Source organism: Sinohyriopsis cumingii, chromosome 6, assembly GCF_028554795.1.
Source record: "Sinohyriopsis cumingii isolate HCF-2022 chromosome 6, ASM2855479v2, whole genome shotgun sequence".
In the NCBI taxonomy this organism is placed as follows: domain Eukaryota; kingdom Metazoa; phylum Mollusca; class Bivalvia; order Unionida; family Unionidae; genus Sinohyriopsis; species Sinohyriopsis cumingii.
The window spans coordinates 80513575-80537560 of record NC_142966.1 but is presented as its reverse complement, the minus strand read 5'-3'; the positions used below and the strand labels follow the sequence as shown (position 1 = coordinate 80537560).

General features: G+C 34.9%; 1 protein-coding gene and 1 long non-coding RNA gene across 8 annotated transcripts in view; one reads left to right on the top strand and one right to left on the bottom strand.

Annotated features, from left to right (window-relative positions):
- Positions 1-14635, top strand: part of LOC149797312 (alpha-ketoglutarate-dependent dioxygenase alkB homolog 3-like) — a 34793-nt gene extending 20158 nt beyond the window's left edge. The window contains exons 5-9 of one of the 7 annotated variants that reach the window (XM_089962031.1): positions 552-761; positions 8153-8170; positions 8928-9026; positions 10988-11670; positions 12051-14635. In XM_089962031.1, coding sequence (XP_089818157.1) covers positions 552-761; positions 8153-8170; positions 8928-9026; positions 10988-11062 — 402 coding nt within the window. In that variant the 3' untranslated portion in view covers positions 11063-11670; positions 12051-14635. Of the gene's footprint in view, positions 1-551; positions 762-8152; positions 8171-8927; positions 9027-10987; positions 11697-11773 lie in introns of all 7 variants that reach the window. The other 6 variants (XM_089962030.1, XM_089962029.1, XM_089962028.1 and 3 more) reach the window with 6 other exon arrangements.
- A 3836-nt stretch (positions 14636-18471) lies between these two features.
- LOC149797311 (uncharacterized) lies at positions 18472-22974 on the bottom strand. Its single transcript, XR_016421795.1, has 2 exons — positions 22835-22974; positions 18472-21143 (listed from the first exon to the last, which is right to left on the bottom strand). It is a non-coding gene; the product is annotated as an uncharacterized LOC149797311 (long non-coding RNA).
- Positions 22975-23986: the final 1012 nt, after the last annotated feature.

Below are 23986 nucleotides of genomic sequence, written 5' to 3'. Positions count from 1 at the left end.
AAATGGAAAAACCAGCTTGATATGACGGCTTGTCTGTTTCATACAAATGGAAAAACCAGCTTGGTATGAAAGCCTGAAAGTTTCATACAAATGGAAAAACCAGCTTGGTATGACGGCTTGTCTGTTTCATACAAATGAAAAACCATCTTGGTATGACGGCTTGTCTTTTTCACACAAACTGTACTGATCTGCCATCAGATACTGTACAGCTGCAAATACTAAAAGACTAATGAAAGAAACTGAAACAAGTTTTACTCCTAACAAGTCAAACATTATGTTAATGAAATTTTGGCAGCATTCTACATGCCCATATTGCATAGCTAACTACTCTGTCATTTCTCTTAGGCAGTTATGGGAGTGATTTCAGATCCAATTGGGCCTCTTGTTTTTGTTACACATTTTGAGGTCAAGCTTTGCATGAAGGGATTTTTTCAGGTTAAGCTTTGCTTAAAGGGCCTTGTGTCCATTTTACTTTGGTAAATTTCATGCATATGTTAATTCATCAATGCAGAATATACATAATGATGTATTTTTTATAATTTCTTGTTTAGTGGCCAGATGTTTTGCGAATCATAAAGGAACGACTGGAAGAGGCGACTGGTAACCTGTTTAACTCTCTTCTGGCCAATCTATACCGTGACGGGCATGACCATGTGCCCTGGCATTCTGATGATGAGAAATCCCTTGGACCTGAACCCACGATAGCTTCTCTTTCATTTGGTGACACAAGAAACTTTGAAATGAGAAAGAAACCTCCACCAGTGAGTATTACCGTATGCAGATTGTAATGATTTTATTTTAACCTGTTGGGATTTAGAAAAAAGGGCTTCATATTGCTGCTGATGTCATCATAAAATATCCTCTTATAGAGATTCAATACATTTTGCAGTGTATACTTTAATCAGATTTCACTTTTAACAATATGCAATCATTTTAGTTTTATTATCACAATTTATTATTGTCTTTTCACTTGGTCTCCAATCATTGAATGGAGTGTATTTCATAATCATATCCAAGCATAATTGGACTAGGTTTGATCAATGATTGACACAAAATTAAACAATGTATTCCATTATCACTAGTCTAGAAAATTTCACAGAATAACTTAATTACTATTTGTCTTGTGTGTTATTCTATCACCATATTTAAAAACATTGAAATACCCAGTATGTTATCATGTATTAAGATACATCTGCTAAGTAAGTTGCTAATTTTGTAAATTGTCCTAGGTTTGTTTACCAGCTCTCAAACATTTAAAAGTAAATTTAGGTTCACTGGAATTTTCAAAGCAGTCACCAAGTGTGACCTTGAAATACTTGCATGTTTAACTATTGGGTGTACTTCAAAAGGACTGCTTTTTGGAGTTTTCCATTTTTTGTCTTGCTTTCATAAAGTCTGCATCAATTATTTATAATGCTTTCTTTAATAATGTTTCATGCTCTAGCACTTTTTCTTTTCAAACAATAACTAAGTGACATAATGATATGAGTAATTCTACAACTAACATCAAGACATAAGAGTACCTGATCAGATTCATACAACCCAGAATGTGTTATTCTAGTGGTCAGATTCATACAACCCAAAATGTGTCACTCTAGTGGTCAGATGTATACAATCCAAAATGTGTTACTCTAGTAGTCAGATTTATACAACCCAACATGTGTTACTCTTGTGGTAAGATTCATAGAACCCAAAATGTATTACTCTAGTGGTCAGATTCATACAACCCAGAATGTGTTATTCTAGTGGTCAGATTCATACAACCCAAAATGTGTCACTCTAGTGGTCAGATGTATACAATCCAAAACGTGTTACTCTAGTGGTCAGATTTATACAACCCAACATGTTTTATTCTGGTGGTCAGATTTATGCAACCCAACATGTGTTATTCTAGTTATCAGATTTTTACAACCAAACATGTGTTACTCAAGTGGTCAAATTCATACAACCCAAAATGTGTTACTATAGTGGTCAGATGTATACAACTCAAAATGTGTTACTCTAGTGGTCAGATTTATTCAATCCAACATGTGTTATTATAGTGGTCAGATTTGTACATCCCAGCATCTGTTACTCTAGTGGTCAGATTCATACAACCCAAATTGTGTTACTCTAGTGGTCAGATTTATATAACCCAACATGTGTTATTCTAGTGGTCAGATTTGTACAACCCAACATGTGTTACTCTTGTGGTAAGATTCATAGAACCCAAAATGTATTACTCTAGTGGTCAGATTCATACAACCCAGAATGTGTTACTTTAGTGGTCAGATTCATACAACCCAAAATGTGTCACTCTAGTGGTCAGATGTATACAATCCAAAATGTGTTACTCTAGTAGTCAGATTTATACAACCCAACATGTTTTATTCTGGTGGTCAGATTTATGCAACCCAACATGTGTTATTCTAGTTATCAGATTTTTACAACCAAACATGTGTTACTCAAGTGGTCAAATTCATACAACCCAAAATGTGTTACTATAGTGGTCAGATGTATACAACTCAAAATGTGTTACTCTAGTGGTCAGATTTATTCAATCCAACATGTGTTATTATAGTGGTCAGATTTGTACATCCCAGCATCTGTTACTCTAGTGGTCAGATTCATACAACCCAAATTGTGTTACTCTAGTGGTCAGATTTATATAACCCAACATGTGTTATTCTAGTGGTCAGATTTGTACAACCCAACATGTGTTACTCTTGTGGTAAGATTCATAGAACCCAAAATGTATTACTCTAGTGGTCAGATTCATACAACCCAGAATGTGTTACTTTAGTGGTCAGATTCATACAACCCAAAATGTGTTACTTTAGTGGTCAGATTCATACAACCCAAAATGTGTTACTCTAGTAGTCAGATTCATACAACCCGAAATATGTTACTCTAGTGGTCAGATTCATACAACCCAAAATGTATTATTCTAGTGGTCAGATTCATATAACCCAAAATGTGTTACTTTAGTGGTCAGATTCATACATAAAAAAATGTGTTACTTTAGTGGTCAGATTCATAAAACCCAAAATGTGTTACTCTAGTGGTAAGATTCATACAACCCATAATGTGTTACTCTAGTGGTCAGATTTATACAACCCAAAATGTGTTACTCTAGTGGTCAGATTTATAGAACCCAAAATGTGTTACCCTAGTGGTCAGATTCATGCAAACCAAAATGTGTTATCCTAGTGGTCAGATTTATACAACCCAAAATGTGTTACTCTAGTGGTCAGATTCATGCAACCCAAAATGTGTTATCCTAGTGGTCAGATTTGTACAACCCAACATGTGTTACTCTTGTGGTCAGATTCATACAACCCAGAATGTGTTACTTTAGTGGTCAGATTCATACAACCCAAAATATGTTACTTTAGTGGTCAGATTTATACAACCCAAAATATGTTACTTTAGTGGTCAGATTCATACAACCCATAATGTGTTACTCTAGTGGTCAGATTTATAGAACCCAAAATGTGTTACTCTAGTGGTCAGATTTATAGAACCCAAAATGTGTTACCCTAGTGGTCTGATTCATGCAAACCAAAATGTGTTATCCAAGTGGTCAGATTTATACAACCCAAAATGTGTTACTCTAGTGGTCAGATTCATGCAACCCAAAATGTGTTATCCTAGTGGTCAGATTTGTACAACCCAACATGTGTTATTCTAGTGGTCAGATTCATACAACCCAAAATGTGTTATTCTAGTGGTCAGATTCATACAACCAAAAGTGTGTTACTCTAGTGGTCAGATTTATACAACCCAAAATATGTTACTTTAGTGGTCAGATTCATTCAACCCAAAATGTGTTACTCTAGTGGTCAGATTCATACAACCCAAAATGTGTTACTTTAGTGGTCAGATTCATACATAAAAAAATGTGCTACTTTAGTGGTCAGATTCATACAACCCAAAATGTGTTACTCTAGTGGTAAGATTCATACAACCCATAATGTGTTACTCTAGTGGTCAGATTTATAGAACCCAAAATGTGTTACTCTAGTGGTCAGATTCATGCAACCCAAAATGTGTTATCCTAGTGGTCAGATTTGTACAACCCAACATGTGTTATTCTAGAGGTCAGATTCATACAACCCAAAATGTGTTATTCTAGTGGTCAGATTCATACAACCAAAAATGTGTTACTCTAGCGGTCAGATTCATACAGCCCAAAATGTGTTATTCTAGTGGTCAGATGCATACAACACAAAATGTGTTATTCTAGTGGTCAGATTCATACAACCAAACATGTGTTACTCTAGTGGTCAGATTCATACAACCTAAAATATGTTACTTTAGTGGTCAGATTTATACAACCCAAAATGTGTTACTTTAGTGGTCAGATTCATACAACCCAAAATGTGTTACTCTAGTGGTAAGATTCATACAACCCATAATGTGTTACTCTAGTGGTCAGATTTATAGAACCCAAAATGTGTTATTCTAGTGGTCAGATTCATGCAAACCAAAATGTGTTACTTTAGTGGTCAGATTTATACAACCCAAAATATGTTACTTTAGTGGTCAGATTCATACAACCCAAAATGTGTTATTCTAGTGGTCAGATTCATACAACCAAAAATGTATTACTCTAGCGGTCAGATTCATACAGCCCAAAATGTGTTATTCTAGTGGTCAGATTCATACAGCCAAACATGTGTTACTCTAGTGGTCAGATTCATACAACCTAAAATATGTTACTTTAGTGGTCAGATTTATACAACCCAAAATATGTTACTTTAGTGGTCAGATTCATACAACCCAAAATGTGTTACTCTAGTGGTAAGATTCATACAACCCATAATGTGTTACTCTAGTGGTCAGATTTATAGAACCCAAAATGTCTTATTCTAGTGGTCAGATTCATGCAAACCAAAATGTGTTACTCTAGTGGTCAGATTTATACAACCCAAAATATGTTTCTTTAGAGGTCAGATTCATACAACCAAACATGTGTTACTCTAGTGGTCAGATTCATACAGCCCAAAATGTGTTATTCTAGTGGCCAGATTCATACAACCAAACATGTGTTACTCTAGTGGTCAGATTCATACAACCAAACATGTGTTACTCTAGTGGTCAGATTTATACAACCCAAAATATGTTTCTTTAGAGTCAGATTCATACAACCAAACATGTGTTACTCTAGTGGTCAGATTCATACAGCCCAAAATGTGTTATTCTAGTGGTGAGATGCATACAACACAAAATGTGTTATTCTAGTGGTTAGATTCATACAACCAAACATGTGTTACTCTAGTGGTCAGATTCATACAACCTAAAATATGTTACTTTAGTGGTCAGATTTATACAACCCAAAATATGTTACTTTAGTGGTCAGATTCATACAACCCAAAATGTGTTATTCTAGTGGTCAGATTCATACAACCCAAAATGTGTTATTCTAGTGGTCAGATTCATACAACCAAACATGTGTTACTCTAGTGGTCAGATTCATACAACCAAACATGTGTTACTCTAGTGGTCAGATTTATACAACCCAAAATATGTTACTTTAGAGGTCAGATTCATACAACCAAACATGTGTTACTCTAGCGGTCAGATTCATACAGCCCAAAATGTGTTATTCTAGTGGTGAGATGCATACAACACAAAATGTGTTATTCTAGTGGTTAGATTCATACAACCAAACATGTGTTACTCTAGTGGTCAGATTCATACAACCTAAAATATGTTACTTTAGTGGTCAGATTTATACAACCCAAAATATGTTACTTTAGTGGTCAGATTCATACAACCCAAAATGTGTTATTCTAGTGGTCAGATTCATACAACCCAAAATGTGTTATTCTAGTGGTCAGATTCATACAACCAAACATGTGTTACTCTAGTGGTCAGATTCATACAACCAAACATGTGTTACTCTAGTGGTCAGATTTATACAACCCAAAATATGTTACTTTAGAGGTCAGATTCATACAACCAAAATGTGTTACTCTAGTGGTCAGATTCATACAACCAAACATGTGTTACTCTAGTGGTCAGATTCATACAACCCAAAATGTGTTACTCTGGTGGTCAGATTTATACAACCCAAAATGTGTTACTCTGGTGGTCAGATTCAGGACAAATTTTCTAGACTAACAGTCATTAAATACATTCAAGTTTATACAGAGAGCTCATGGATTTACATTACATTCAAACTTGCTATTTTTATGAATTCATTTAATACAAGAAATTATTGATGCATTGAACTTAGTGATAATGTAAGTACCGGTATATATTTTTAAGAAATTGAAGATTTTGTCTCTTTCTAACATGCATACATTTTGATAACAATATTGTTTTTTTTTCTTTCTTTATTTTCTACTTAAAACAGTCATAATAAGTTAAAATGTAAAATGTACAGTTTGCTCCATGTGCCCCATTAATGGATAAAATTCTCAATACATTGTTGCAAGATGTACATCTTCTAAATTGACATCACAGTCAGAAAAGCTCTTGTCTCTGACTTGTTTGCCTTTATGTTGCAAATGTTTGTCAGTTTTATCCTCAGATATACTAAACAAATTCAGTTCCTCTGTAATATTGAAAGACAAATTTTAAGTCCCTCCACTTGAACTTGCTCCTTAAAAATATAATTCTGTATTTTGGAAACACTGATGCTGAAATGGATTTTAGCTACATTTGTTACTTTAGATGGAATGTCTCTTGGGAATCAAACATGGGGTAAAGTGTTCTCCAAATTTGGGTCATTTCTAACCATGCCTTGAAACTTTACATGTCTTCAAGAGTCTTACTTTGCCAGGACTTTCTGAAAATTTCAATTCAAAATTTCAGTGGCAAGGTACTTGATATATATATCTATCTCTCATGTTTGATGTCACTATATACCATGAAATGCACATAAACTGCTTGTCGCTACTTACAGTTGTCTCCCATTGTCCCCAGTGGCAAAAGCAGTCATTTTCACTCAATATGACTGCACTTTTTGATATTACAAACATGTATTGGTATTTTTAAATAATTTAAAATGCATTGTAATAAATCATTCCCAATGTTTTATAAGTTGTAAAAGTAGTTCCAAGCTGGGTGTGTGAATTGGAAATTTTAGGTGTGCAATACAGAATATGCGATACAGAATTACAGATGGAACATCTGTATTGAACACCAGATAAGTCATGTAGAATTAAATGGGTATGCAATAAACCCTCATAAAGGGGAGATTCCTTATTCCCTCAATGTTGACCATGGAGAGGTAGAATGCTCAACAAGGCCTGGATCCAAAGGTTACAAAGATCCTGATCCCAATATTAATATTGCCAAACTTAATGCAGATATACAGATATTTTTAGGGGTGTTTGGGGAATTGAGCCCTAGGGATAATCCATTTGCATTTTTTTTTAAATTGGTCTGCTGGGAATAAAATTTTCAAATGTGAAATACTGAGATTTTGATTTCAGCATTATTTTGAAATAAGTTACATGGAACTTAAGCAATTTGTTAACATTGGGATCATGGCCTTGTTAATATTTGGATCAGGGCCTTGTTAATATTGGAATCAGAGACTTGTTAGCACTGGGATCTGAGTCTTGTTAACACTGGAATCAGGGACTTGTTAATATTGGAATCAGGGACTTGTGAGCACTGGGATCTGAGTCTTGTTAACACTGGAATCAGGGACTTGTTAATATTGGGATCAGGACCTCGTTAATATTGGGATCTGGGCCTAGTTAACACTGGGATCAGGATCTTGTTAACATTGGGATCAGGATCTTGTTAACATTGGGATCAGGGCCTTTTTAACAATGGGTTCAGGGCCTTCTTTTGGCCCTTAAGGACTAGTAAACATCCCTGTGATGTTACTTTTTTTATGTCTATTATTTTTGCATTTGAATGGTTTATAATCTGAGTTTAAGCAAATTAAATGTATATCATAGCTTCATTTATTTCATGGGTATCACATTTTGTTGTTTTTTTAAGCAAAAATAGGTATTTTGATGGGTACTTTGTTGCTTGCTTGATTGAAAGATATGTGTACAAAATGAGATTTGCTTTCAGGAGGATTTAAGTTATAATGAGAAAGTTTCCTACTTGTAATTAGAAGTATAAATGTTTGCTTTTATCAATGCTTTATGCAGATTATTCTTTTTGATGGAATACAAAACCATAGGTAAATCTTAATTTACAGGAAATTGCAGAGAAAAATGTAAGTGCAATTTTCATAGCAGTTTACTTGAATGAAATATCAATATAAAATAAACATTAAATCTAAATTTTCTTGACCATTTCCTTTTATTAATTTTCCATAATATCAGTACTTACAGGCTTTGTGCCTTTCATTTTTCTATCTGTACTGATCTTGCATATCCATTTATGGTATTAAAATAAGTAGCTAACATATACATGAATATATATCATATGTACAATGAAACAATATATATCGTTTTTTTAAAAAAATAAACAAACATTTCTTTCAGAAAGTGTTCATATAAAACAAAGACATTTAAAAGAAATTTGTTATTACAGTAATGAAATTGAATTATTAAATATCTGAGATTTGTTGATCACTAGGAATGAAAAATGGTAGGGATAGTGGCTTTCTGCATTACATGTTTTTTAAATTTTCATTTTTTAAATTTGTGGTTCAGAATAACCATGAAGTCTACAAAAATTGGTCCTCCACTAGAAAGAGAAGCAACAGTATTTGCTTCCTTTTGCAACTAGACAGCTTTGATTGGTTGGTTGAGCTGTAGAACAAGGCACATCAACACATCAAAGGTTATGTTGTACTGTGGCAGTTGGAGTACGGTGTCTTGCCTAGAGATACCCCACATGAGTTTACCTGGCCTGGATTGGGCAGGATTGATGCTAACACTTCTGGCATGTTAGATGAGCCACAGCAGCTGGGCATCAAACAGGAAAAATTAGTCTAAGGTATTTACTGCACGGTATTTTTCTTACAGGAGGAGAATGGAGATTACACGTTCGTGGAACATGTTCGCATTCCTCTGTCAAGTGGCTCATTACTGATCATGGAGGGGTGTACTCAGGCTGATTGGCAGGTGAGTCACGCTGATTTTCTTTTAATAGATGCAATTAGGCCTCACTTCACGGTTCTTAATAAAAATGTCATGAAAAATAACCACTAAGAATGTATACAGAAGTATTTGCAATATCTTCATAGCTTTTGTATTATAATAATCTGTTCATAGTTTGATGTGTCTGTCTTTGAATCAAAGGACACCACCTTTTTGCAGTCAGTTATTGTATATCAAGAACTGTAATAAAATGTTGAAATCTCCTCATGAGCATTTTGCAGTCTGTTACATAATCAAATCTAAATGCTGATTTTGTCCAAACTTTAATACATCATGGACACCCGAGAGCTTTTGCCGTATAACATGTGTAGAATAAAAGGGTCAAAATGTTTCATCCAGAAATGTGTACAAAAACGTAAAAATTGCTACTAAGTGGGAGAATTTTCAAATTACAAACTTTTTGTAAAATGGCTTTCTAATTTATTAAGATTAGTTTTCTTTGCTCTTGCCATTTTTCAGCTAACTTCAATCTCTGATTTTTGTTTCTGTTTAATATTGTGTTTGATTTTCTCATAAATAACATTGCTGAAACAATCAGGCTTACAGAATAATTCTTATGTATGCAGTGACTATCAAAAGTAATATTTCGCTAAATGACATCGAGTTCTCTTACTCCATTGGCTTCGCACTTCTGACCAGACTCTATAGACCTTCATCTCTACCTGGGAACTGTAACTTTCTATGTAGTTATGGCTCCTCACCTCTGACCAGAGTCCACAGGTCTTCAAATCCACCTGTGGACTGTAAATTTGATGCAGTTATGGCTACTCACCTTTGACCAGACTCAATAGGTCTTCAAATTTACCTGGCATCATTATTTTGTTATGGCCACTCACCTCTGACTAGACTCAATAGTCTTCATATCAACCTGGGAACTGTAAATTTTGATGCAGTTTTGGCTACTTACCTTTGACCAGACTCTCCAGGTCTTCAAATCTACCTGGGGACTGTAACTTTTTATGCAGTTACGGCTACTTGCTTCTGATCAGACACTATAGATCTTCATATCCACCTGAGAACTGTACTTTTTATGAAGTTATGGCTACTCACTTCTGACCAGACTCGACAGGTCCTCAGCTTTACATGGGGAATGCAATTTGTGACGCAGTTATAGGTACAGATATCTGGCCTGCCTCAATAGGTCTTCAGATCCACCAGGGTACTGTAATTTTTTATCCAGTTATGGCAAGAGACCGGCATTTGGGGGTGGAAAGTGGGGCGACCACCCCAGGTTCTGCTCTTGAGGGGGCCCCGAGCTTCAGGCCTAAGGTCGCTCTTATGAGTTTGTCAAGCTATATTCTCCGGTAAATTGGAAACGCTGATACAGGCTGCATGTAATGCATGCAAATCGCGAAAGTTGATCTAGTCTAGATATAATCAGTGTTTGCAGTAGCATACCAATCGATATACTAATACTCTGGCCCCGCGCGGTCATGGTCGGCCCCGCGTACTCCTAATGCCACCTCTGGTTATGGCTACTCTCTACTGACTTGACTCTACATGTCTTCAAATCTACCTGGGTACTGTAATATTTGATGCAGTTATGGCTACTTGCCTCTTACCTAATTCAACCTGGTGACTGTAATTTGTGATGCAGTTATTGCTCTTTTATACTTACAATTTTCTTTTTACCCATCAGTTTCTTTAAGCACAATTGCTGAAATGATTCATGTTCAGTATCAGTTTTGATAATAATAAATAAATAATTTTAAAATTTTAATTGTATTTACTTTATATATAATGCATTTGAGAGTTTCATTGTGAAGGCCTTTCAGGCTAGAGTTTGAATTTTGGTTTTATTAAAACCATTTACTGATGTAAATTAAGATCTAATTACATATTTTCATCCCTAATTTTGCTTGTTTGAACTGAGCTATTCTTGAATAAGATAAAGTTTGTATTGCTTTGAGTGTTTTACATTTCAGCATCAGATACCAAAAGAATATCATGATCGCTCTGCCAGAATCAACCTGACATTTAGAGTTATCTACCCTGAATGAATCACCATTCTGAATTATTACCAGTTAACGGCTCCTTTGGCATTTATGGACACAGTCTAGAAAAAGAAAATTGCTCATTATGACAACTACCTTGTATTATCTTTATGTATAAAATGAAAAATTTAATTACGTATCTACATGACTTGTGTATCTACATGACTTGTGTATCTACATGACTTGTGTATCTACACGACTTGTTTATCTACATGACTTGTGTATCTACATGACTTATGTATCTACATCTACATGACTTGTGTATCTACATGACTTATGTATCTACATGACCTATGTATCTACATGACTTGTGTATCTGCATGATGACAATGTTTCTTTCAAAAACCAAGTTGTAAAAGTTTCAAATAGATGTATTTAAAAAAGTGTATTTACAGTTTCAGAAAATGAAATTCAGGTAGTGCTTACAACCATAATTTATGAACTTTTTTATACATGAAAAAATAATTTTATTTCAGTATATGAAAAATTATGTATCAAAAGATAATTATCTTTTTTTGGTAGTGATCATGTATGAAACAATAAAAGACCTGACATTGAGGAGGACTCCAAAACATCATCTGTGTCAAATTCATGTTTCTCTGATATCATGTGAGGTATAAAGTAATTGATATCATGTAAGGTATAAAGTAATTGATATCATGTAAGGTATATCTAATTGATATCATGTGAGGTATAAAGTAATTGATATCATGTAAGGTATATCTAATTGATATCATGTAAGGTATAAAGTAATTGATATCATGTAAGGTATATCTAATTGATATCATGTGAGGTATAAATAATTGATATCATGTAAGGTATATCTAATTGATATCATGTGAGGTATAAATAATTGATATCATGTAAGGTATATCTAATTGATATCATGTAAGGTATATCTAATTGATATCATGTAAGGTATATCTAATTGATATCATGTGAGGTATAAAGTAATTGATATCATGTAAGGTATATCTAATTGATATCATGTGAGGTATAAATAATTGATATCATGTGAGGAATAACTTATTGATATCATACTACTGCAGTTTTTATTTTACATAAATTTAATCCACAACGGGTGACAAATTCAGTTTTGACATGATAGCCTTGCAAGGATAATGGAGGGACAATGGTAACAAAATTCTGAGAATTTATTGTGCTTTCCTTTTACAACATTGGGTTTCTGACAGGAAATTTCACTTGTTTATCCACGAGTTGTCTGTGCCACATGGGTGAGAATAATCTTGTCACCCGATATTGAGATTTTAGTGCATTAAATTGATATAACGCTTTAATTATTACTAGTATAAGATTAAATTATAACAGTTCAGTTAGTTTCAGATGGTTTACTTTTTAATAGAAAAATGGCATTTATTTTATTGGACTGGCCATCACTGTAGGAAATGTAGCACTTATTGTAATTTTGGAGAATCTGTGAAAATATTATTGACAATAACATTTCTTAAGTGAGTAAATTATATAAGAAGTCATATTATTTAAAAAGGTTAATGATAATTATAAATCACAATCTGAAAGCATTTCTGTTTACTTCATCTTCTTGATTTACTACTGTTATCATATTTTATTGTACAAATTATGTAATTTAATAAATTTGTTCTGTATCTTGTAGCACTATTATATTAATTATCAACTCTACTGGTCATAGACCAAAAGAGTTATGGGATGGCCTGTTGTCCATGCAAAAGCTGCTTCTCCTAAACTACATGGAAGATTGACATGAAATTTTACACACACATTCGTCCTAAGGTCTAGTCAGTTCTGAATGAAAATGGTGCCACTCATACACCCAAAATGGCAGCCACAGTGACCATCTTGAAAAACTAGTTATCACTGCTTCTCCAGAATGGATGGATACCTGTATGGGGTCATCACCAAAAGACTTCTTATAATGTCTAGTTCAGTGCTGTCCAACCCGCGGCCTGCAGGCTGATTTTAAATGGCCCGCCAGAGCTCGAGCAGCTATATAGTCCTTGCTTTTTAGTTTTCTGCTGCGGCCCTCGGCTTCAAGAAAAACATTTTTCAGTGGCCCATGGTGTCAAAAAGGTTGGACAGCACTGGTCTAGTTGATGCTACTCATGGTGCTGATCTGTCATCCGGTATGACTGCCATGACAGCCTTCATGATAATCTTGCTATTGCTACTCCTCCTTAGTGCATGGTCCTGTTGACATGGGTTTTTCACCAGAAGACATCTGATGCATTCTAGTTGGTCCTGTTGACATGGGGTCTTTACCAGAAGACTACTGATGCATTCTGGTTGGTCCTGTTGACATGGGGTCTTTACTAGAAGACTACTGATGCATTCTGGTTGGTCCTGTTAACATGGGGTTTTCACCAGAAGACATCTGATGCATTCTAGTTGGACCTGAATGAAAATGGTGCTGATCTAACATCCAATATGCCACCATAACAGCCATCTTGAAAATATCATTACTCCTCCTAAACATAAAGTTACATCGACTTTGGGTTTTCACCAGAAAACTTCATTTGGTGTTTAGGTGACCGTAAATTAAAATGGTGCTAAATGTAACCTCAAATATGATTAACTGGAAAATATTTTTAACGATAAGCTTACTCCTAGTTAGGCAGTCATGTCAAAATGGGATTTTACCAAATGACTTCTTACAATGCATAGTTTGTCTTACATGAAGATGGTGCAAATCTGGATTACAGTATTATCACCAAGGCACCCAACTCAAAAATCTGGATTACAGTATTATCACCAAGGTGTCCATCTTGAAAATCTGGATTACAGTATTATCACCAAGGCACCCATCTTGAAAATCTGGATTACAGTATTATCACCAAGGTATCCATCTTGAAAATCTGGATTACAGTATTATCACCAAGGTATCCATCTTGAAAATCTGGATTACAGTATTATCACCAAGGTATCCATCTTGGAAATCTGGATTACAGTATTATCACCAAGGCACCCATCTTGAAAATCTGGATCTTTTTATTGTCACTCCTCATAAATGGAAATCCTATTGACAAAGGGTTTTCACCTAAATTATTCTTGAGTTATCTAGTTTGTACAGAATTAAATGTTGCTAATCTTGCTTTCATTATTGCTGTCACATGGTGATTTTGAAAATCATGTTATCATTACTTCTGAATGGATGGTCATATTTAAGTAAGAATTTTACCAAAAGACTTATAATAATGTCTGGTTGCACAGGAATGATGCTATTCTGACATCAAGTATATCCACCATAGCAGCCAAAGTTAAACTCTTGTTATCACTGAAGAATATGAGATATCAGTTGATTTATGGAGCTCTTTATTCTTATGTATAGTTAGAATTGCTTTTGCTTGTGTTCAAGTAGTAACTAAAAATGAAAATGATCTCATTATTTTAATAATTATATGCCTATTCTTTACAAATTCAGCTCTGTTTGTTTGAATGAATTAAATCAACCATAACATGGAATGTTTATATTGTTTTCTGTGATGGAGAAGAACTTGAAAGTTCTTGTGAACCAGTTTCCTTTCCGTTTGCAAATATATTACTGTTGGCATTATGGCAATAAAACATGTATCATCAGTCTAATAATTTAATGTGCTACTGTTATTCAACTGTGTTACTGTGATACATGTGTACATATGTGTGTGTTTGTATGTCTTGAAGTTCTTCATTGTTTTCTGAGAAATACTTTGCTTAGGTTAAATTCTAGGGCATCATAGTTATTTTCCTTATGCCAGATTAGACACCTCTTGAACAGTGATTATTTAATGACCAAAAAAAATCATTCTTTTATGGACATTACATTAAATATTTAGTTTTCTTTTTACTAACAGTTTCAGATTGAATCTGTGTTTTAGTAATTTTCTTTGCTTTTACTTATCTAAAGATGAATTATTACTGTGGACATGTAAAAAAAACTGTTTACTTATCACTAATGATGATATGGTACCCTAAATAAATTAATCAACTATCTTCAGTTCTAGCTTTTGGTATAAAAAGGTCTGGCAAAAAAAAATTATGTGGGTGGAATAGTTCATGCAGATGTTTTGACAAAATAATACAGTCCCCAAAATTACAGCGCATTTTGAAAGTAAAGGTTTGGAACAAAACATGGTCTTGCCTTAAGCTTACAAAGGATTCTTACTCAAACAAATACTCAGCTGAAAATTCTAACATCTGATTGCCAAATATAAGCGACTCAACAGATCAGATTTCAGTTGCCTTTTTTTAGGGTGAAAATTCTTTGTAATCATAAGACCATTTCCAATAGCCTCTAAAGTTTTTTTTTTTTGTAGGGAGGAGGGGGTGAATGAACCAAAATTCATGTTTAAATTCCCAAAACTTTGAAACTTTATTAAGAAGGAAATCAGAATAATAGAATCATGATTTTCTTAACTCTAGTCTCTCTCTTGTAAATTTTTCATTATCTTAGATGAACTTCAAGATTCATACCTTAGTTTGGGTATTTGAACTCAAATTCAATATTCCTGCTAAAATGTTTAGAGAATATAAAGCCAGATTTATTAGTCTATTATTCAAAACAAAATTAAGCATTCTTTTAGTTGTGACTCTAAACTGAATCATTTTTTGTTTCTATGCTAGGTACATTGAGGGATTCTTTTTTAATTAAAAAAACTAAGTCTGACCTTTAATAGGTGATCTTACATTAAACTGTCAGCCTTGGAGATTGCACATGTTGCTGCATGTATGCAAAGCGATTGTGTTAAATGCCATTTTCTCCAGGTCAGTAATAGAGTTAGTTGGGGAATCAGAGAGCATTTATGGACAATTGAATCATCAGAAAGTGTTATCAGTACCACTTCACATTAATAAAGGCAAAGTACCCAGGTAACTGTATCTGTGTCAGATACCTGTTGTCATCAAGGACATCCAGAAATCCTTCATTTAAATCTTTCTATACATCTTTGTTCTTTAGACAGAATGGACTGGCCAACCACAAAAAGAAATCTTCCTAAAATGCACATCACTTAAGTACATTACCTCTGTCTCATAACTAAAATTTCATCAGTATTTTAATTGTTCATCTGTTGACATAGGGGCCCCGAGTGGCCGAGTGGTCTAAAGCGCTCTCTGTTACAGATCACTGCCGTCTCACCTGTCTGCGTGGGTTCGAGTATCGGATTCAGCCAATGTGGGTATGTGAGAAAGCTTGTCAGTAGCTTCTCATGGGTCAGTGGCCCTTTCCGGGAATTTTCCCGGGTTCTTCCTCCACCATTAATACTGGCCGCTATGTATAACCTATCGTGTGCTGAAAAATGGCATTAAACCCAGTTACCCTACAACAACAACAACTGTTGAATTAATTGCTGCAAATTAACTTTATGTCAGTAGGTGCATGTAGTGTATCACATGTTCTTTTAACTTGTAAAACCTGGCACATGTGCAACAGTAATGGATGGTTAAAGAGACTCCCATATAGTACATAAATTAGAGTTATCTCCCTTCAATCAGTGGAATAATATTTATGCAGTCAAATTATTTATTGTTCTTTTCTTCATGCTAATGTCAAAATTCCCACTTCATTTCAGCCAGTTATATTTTATATATTTTGTAATTATAAGTTATGTGCATGCATCTTGCAAGTATGGTCTGGATAATTCTTTTGTTCATTTTAAGGATTTAAGAAAACACCCATATCTCTTTATCTTTTTCTTGAGTGAACCAAGTTTTAATAAATGTGCTAATCAAGCCAGTTCATTCTGGTACATTCACACATACTATCCTGTCTCTCTGTGTAGATTATACATATACATTCTGGTACATTCACACATACTATCTACCTGTCTCTCTGTGTAGATTATACATATACATTCTGGTACATTCACACATACTATCTACCTGTCTCTCTGTGTACATGATACATAGATAGGTTAGTGTACATATAGAGTATCTACTTTTATTGTAATGTCACAAGGCTGATCTGGTATTTGATAAAAAATGTTTAACCTGTTATTCTGTATTCTAAAATTTCCATAACGCATACTTAGCCTGGAACTACTTTTATGACTTGAAATATTCAATAATAGTCCACTTACAATATATCAGTAATGATTTATTGCTATACATTTTAACATGTTTATAAATGTCAACACATGCTTTAATTTTTTTTTAAAGTTACCACATTGGGTGAAAATGGCTGCTTTTACCAATGGGAATACCATAAGAACAAGCAGTTTATGGGTATTTCACAGTATCTGCTGCCAATAAATTAGAACTCGTTGAGGTTGACAACATTTGTTTGGAAAAATATTTGGACAATGAGTTCTCAGATTAAACTGCTATGCAAAGTGACACCAAACATGACAGAGAGGGAGAGACACCAAGCACATACATGCCAGCCATTACGCTTTTGGTTTAATCATCATGCTTTTGTTTCCACTCAATTACGCCTTATGCATAAACATATTTAGATTACGCGTTTTCGGTATGTCCCCCTCATAAAAAATTAATAATTTGTTTTCTTATTTCTATTAACATTCCATTAATCTTACAAACCTTATTATAGAAAGACGGCTTCTACGTAACTACGACATAACAGTAAGCTTTTCCGTTGCCTTGCAAGCACTTTCCTAACAGTATTATGTTCTATTTATAGTAGCTGCCCTATTTCCAAGAAACATGCTTGTTTTACTTTCAAATGTTTTGACCTCGGTTTCTATTTATAGCTGCTGTATGGCTTAGTTAGAAGAGAACAGACTGGTTTTCTCATTTTTAATCTTTGCTTGCAGATACTTTGTTCTAATTCATATCTGATACAGGACCAGTCTGTAGGTTTTTGGCACTAAAAGTCAAGTCAGATTTATTCTTGTAGATGCATGTTAGAGCAAAAATGTTTTTTCAAATAATTTCACAGATGGATTAGAAAAAGATGGAAAACCAATTCAAGGATGAATACATGAAATACACAATACAGCATTCAATTGTCTGGCAGCATAACTCTTACTGCAGGCTGTGTGGAAAGGATTCTAATATTGGTCATGATGGAAAAACAATGAAACCATGAATCAGCTCAGTTTATAAACTCCAATACTAAGGTAACTTGTAACTTCTTTTTTAAAGCAAAACTAATAAATGCAGAGGCGTTCTTAATAGAACATGGACTACTCCTATCAGTAGAAGACTACGTTGGTCCTTTGTTCAAACAGATGTTTCCTGATTCTGAAATTGCAGAAAATATGCATCTGCAAGAACAAAATCATCTAACATTGTTAGGTGTTGAACAGAAGATAATTCGCTTAAAATTGCAGAAGCCATGAAAATTGAGCCGTTTAGTAATGCAACAGACTGGAGTAGTAATTATGATGACAAAAAGTTGTACCCAGCCTGTGTAAGAGATTTTGACAATGGAGAGGGCAAAGTCAGAGTGCTCTTCTTTCATTACCAAAAATGACAGTAGATTCCACTGGAGAAAACATTTTTTATTTTCTTGATAATGCTTTGAATAAACATAAATTGGCAGAACTGTATGGGGTTTTCAGCTGATACTGCATCAGTGATGACTGGAATTCATAGAGGAGTTGCATTCTGTATTTTGGAAAATGTCTCCATCAGTGTACATATCAGGTTGTCCCTGTCATATGATGCACCTTGCTGCAGGAAAGGCTGCGGATAAATTAGAAGGAGAACCCCATAAGTATCAAGTTGGCATTCTACCTGACAATCTACTTCATGCAGACAGAACTGATGTGCAATGGGACCTTATTTCCCAGCTAAAAGATCCAATAACTGGAAGAAATATATTTCCTCTCCTTTGTCAGGTTATGAAAGGAATATTGGTTCTTTACCATTCTAATGCTATGAAAGTGTTCAGTATTATTAGCAAAAATGAAACTGAATTCAGATCCAGGCTCTGTAACCCAGCACTTGCTTCTCTGCTGGTGTGCAAAACATTTATAATCTCAGCTGGAACAAATTGTTTTGAAATGCTATTTGAGAGAATTGCTTTTTAAAGCTCAAAGTGCTATATATGAAAATTTGAAGCAGTAATTGATGCTAAAAGACCAGAAGGGGTAAATAAACATTTTGTACATATGTTCATTGAATTTTATTATGCTATATGTGGATTACTCTTTTTCTGCTCGGATTACTCTTTTTGTCCACTTGGATTACACTTTTTCCTTGCCAGGGGTTGGCATGTATGCAAGCAAGACAGAGAGGGAGTGACACCAAACATGATAGAGATGGAGAGACCAAGTACTTTCATATTGAAATCGTCCATTGAAATTTAACAAATCCAGAACAGTAAGGAAGACAAAGGAAGTAATGTCAAGATTAAGAAATGCTCTCACATTCTGAGCAAACTTTATCAATGTTTAGTTAAACACTTAAATTGGTGCCTACCTGATCGCTTTAATGAAGCTAGATGGTTTGTACCATGAACCAGATACTCTAAATAGTTACAAGCCAGCTATAGACAGATAATTAAGGGACACAGTAACTCTGGCTACAGCTTTTGATCTTCAAATGAGTTTGCTAATTGCCACAAAGTGCTGAATATATACTTTTTAATATTCAATGAGGGATCATAGCCAGTTATCTTCCCTTTAAACAGGTGGCAGCATGGAACAAAGTGGTCCAAGATTATTTCTGGTATATATTTCCTGATCAGCAAACAAGCAATAAAAGGATGAAACTAGCATCATCACCATTAACTAAAAAATCAGGCTTATGCTTCTAGTGGAATTGAATTGGTCCTAGTATGTTAAGATCCTTAAACATCAGTTTGTACATGTGGACCAAATATAAAATATGTGTATTTGAAGTCTAGTCTAATAAAAATAGCAAATGCCATAACAGCTTTTCTTAATAGACCTAATGCAGAAATGTGCTTGTTCAGTTTCACTCAGAACATACAAGCAAATAATTTTAGACATTATCTTGATTTTTTATTTCAATATTCCTGAATGTTTTTGATATGTGAGTCAATTACAATTTAACAGATTTGCATGAACTCTCTCCCACTAACCAAACATTATTTAGCAAACTGTCCTGTTACTTAGTTTTTGTTGCAAGATTTATCCAATGGTCACATGTTAGGGATATCCCTTGTTTGTGTGTTTTAAGGTCAGTTTTTGTTTGGACAAAGTAGACTGATGCACGGTTATTTTTCTTTTGATGATCCTGGCTGAAAAAACTTTTGAACATGTCCCATCAACTATACCAACTGGTCAGAGGTCATGTATGCAATTGCTAGTTTTCAATATACCACTGCCATTTAACTTTATGTCATGGATTCCATTAGTGACACAATAGAGTTTGCTGTTGGGTGAGAACTTTTTTCTTCTGACCATGTGCTTACTAGCCTAACCTGTAAGAGACTTGTGTACATGTGTTGATTGGTTGATCATCACACTAGTGCTACTTTAAATGAAAGAAACCTCTGAAGTTGTTGTTGTAGGGTTTAATGCCATTTTTTAGCACATGATAGGCTATACATGGCAGCCAGTATTAATGTTAATGGTGGAGGAAGAACCCGGGAAAACCCCAGAAAGAACCACAGACCCACGAGAACCTACTGGCAAGCTTTCTCACATACCCACATTGGCTGAATCTGAGACTCGAACCCATGTAGACAGAGGTGAGATGGCAGTGATCCGTAATGGAGAACACTTTAGACCACTCAGGGCCCCCAAACCTCTGAAGAGCCTAGTTTATATGTCGCTTTATGTTTGCCTCTGGCACTGACAACTGAGAAATAATTCCAAACTGGAGACATTTACTGTGCTTACCTTCAGTCATTTTAAAAAAGATTTGGATACAAAGTTACATAAACATTTTTCTAATGTTTTATACATTATGTAAGGCATGTTTTGTAAACATTTATGGGGCTAACACATTGCTCTTTTTACATGGTTGGGGGAATGCAGCCCACTACTGGTATACTGATGGGTATGTACCTAGACGGGTTAGAAAGTGGCAGTTTTTCAGAACTCACTGGTCAAAAGTTGGCAGGTGTTAACCTTAAGGAACAGCAAAACATGCAAAATAGGACTAGGAATAGGGTGTGTATTCAGTACAGGTATCTGAGGTAAATTGGTGTTTGCTGGATAGTTGTGGGTCTGTAGAATGGTTCAGGCTGAAAAAAATTGCAATCTTTTGAAATATTAGTTTTACAGAAGAAAGGAAGTCATCTTAACAGGCAGTATTTTAATAAGGGGGTATTTTTCATTTCATATAGGTTTACAGTTATCATATGTCATTGTCCACCCCCTTCTGGGTTTCACATTTTTTTAAGCAAATGCCAAAGGTCATCCTGGCATAATTCTTCTCTCTTTTTTCTACATATATTTTTTATTTTATGTTTTGTCAGTTAGATATATATTACTTGAAACTAAAGAAAAATTGTCACCTGGAAAAGCACTTAAGCATAAAACATACTTGAACAGAGCGATGATATTGGATTGGCATTTATAACACAATCTGAAGTTAATTTATTAAAGACAAAACTATCAAAGCACTGCCTGTGCTAAGATTTCCTCATTTTTTATCAATTTGCATTAATGAAAAATATGTAATGAAGGACACAAATTAACAAATTCCATAACATCAACCAATATGTTCGTTTTATTGATCAATAAGTGACTGTACTTTAAAGAGAAACTTTGATCGACTCATTTAAACAGTGTGAAAATCCATTATGGGCCACAATTGTGTAGGACAATTTACATACACTTGCAGTGATTGGTTAAGCAGGTTTAAGCATATTATGAAAACTGAGGAAATCTATGCAAAGATAACCAGAGATTATAAAGAGCATATTGTATTACTTGCTACATGGTCTAATAAATCCCCACCCCAAAATCTGTGTTGATACTGGGCAAGATATGGGCCTGATGTCACCTGTTCATTAAAATGTGCAATTCTGCTGCATGCAAATCTTTCCAGAACAAACCTGCATACACTTTAGACACATTCCGGTAATTGGTAACAGCAATATTCAGCGTGAAATTCAAAATGGCCTCAGAACAGATGGTTGTTATTCCACGGGGATCAACAAGGGGCCAGGGGCCAGTCTTTATGTACAATTTAATGCTGCAATCAGTGACCTAGTATAAAAAAATCTTAAAAAATCAACTACACAAGTGAGGTCAAAATTTTCCATATTTTTGGATACCTTTATTAAAACAAAGAATAAGAAATGTACCCACTTGACTGGAGAAGTCAATGGCAGTTCATAGCAGAAATTTATGCACCCCAACCCCAAATTTATACATGCATTTTTCATGTCCGAAGGTAATTTTTTGACACCATGTGATGATCACGGTGCAAACACGAACATTTTCCTGGATGACAATTCTGCAAAACAGTGTACTAAACAGGCTGATGTAACTGAAAATAGTTGTCATCCAGGCCATTTTTCAGATATTAGACTTGCCCCAAACTCGTGTTCACCGCTATGGGAGGCTAGCTCTTCCTAGCCAACTATTGGTATTTCACTATCAACATACTGCAGAGTAACTATGGAAGGTGTACATGCCTAACAGTGACATCAACTGCAAGAAAAACACAAGCCCGAAACACCTAGTTCACAAGTATATCCATATCTTTAAATAGTAAACAATAATAGATGAAAAAGTTACACCATAGCCTTAAGTTGCCAATTTACAAAACTGGACCCTGCCACCCAGGGCTGGCGCTACCATACAGGCAAACTAGGCAGCCGCCTAGGGCACTGATTTCAGGGGGCGCATTTTTAAAAACAAAATTATTGTTTATAATTTTGAAATTGATATTTTCCGGGGGGGGGGGGGGGCGCCAGAATTTAACCTTGCCTAGGGCGCCAGATAGTCTGACCGGGTCTGGCGCCGGCCCTGCTGCCACCCAAGTCACCAAAAAAAAGTATTTGCTCCGGAAATATAACGTGAATGTCATCAAACGAATCCTTCAGCCGACAGTAGCTTCACAGCCGCAAGAAATACCGATAAGTGTATAAAATTTACACCGATGTGTGCAACCAACATTGGCTGCGGATTTTTGCAGTGTTTAATGAATAGTTCATCACGGGTGAGGGGCTGATTTATCGGCATACTTGCTACGATGTAGTGATGTTCTAGCCAGGACGCAGTAGCGTACTAACGGGGTGAGTGGACGCCAGATTTCTTTGGGGCGCCATAGGTACTGGGGCGCCAAAAACTCCTTTGGCTCTTCACACTCATAGTTGTACCGGGCGCCATTTATCCTTAGTACGCCACTGCGTGGGCACTGTTTTAAACGTATTTCTACAATGAAATGCTGCACTTCTGGTATTCAGTATATGTACGGTTCATCTTCAAAAATTGTGACAATATATTGAAAAAGCACCGAGTGTGAATCACACACGCTTTCTCCAATGATAATTTACATATTTGGTATAAACTGTTATTATAGGTAATGCCCATCTTCTTGATTACTTTTCGAAGATAACTGATTATATGAAATATTGTAAACATATTTTGAAGGGGACGTATGTACATAGATTGTTAACTCACCTTTTATATTAGAATCTCACTGTTACGTTTACTAAATAAATTAAGAACGTCATCGTTTGACATAAATAATAATGAAACATGGGAAAAGTTTGTCCAGCTGTCAGGAAAGATGGAGATTAATACAACTTATGTTCGTCCCGGTTACATTCAGTTCAGTAGGAGTGGGTAGTACGTGCATTGTCATCTACAATGATACCCCGTATTAAAATGTATATGTTGCCATGGTTACACAGGTCAATCACACACATTTGAATTATTATACCTATATTAACTACTTAAATATTTCAAACCATTTCCTGCACAAAATTACGATTTGCTAAAACCGTGACTTTGTTTCTAAAATATTGTGAATGTGACGTGTTTGCAAGTTTCATTATTTCTCATACCAAGGCAACAAAATTCCGTCCTAACTCTGGATGGATGATTAAAAACAAATGTCGGTTATGAAATG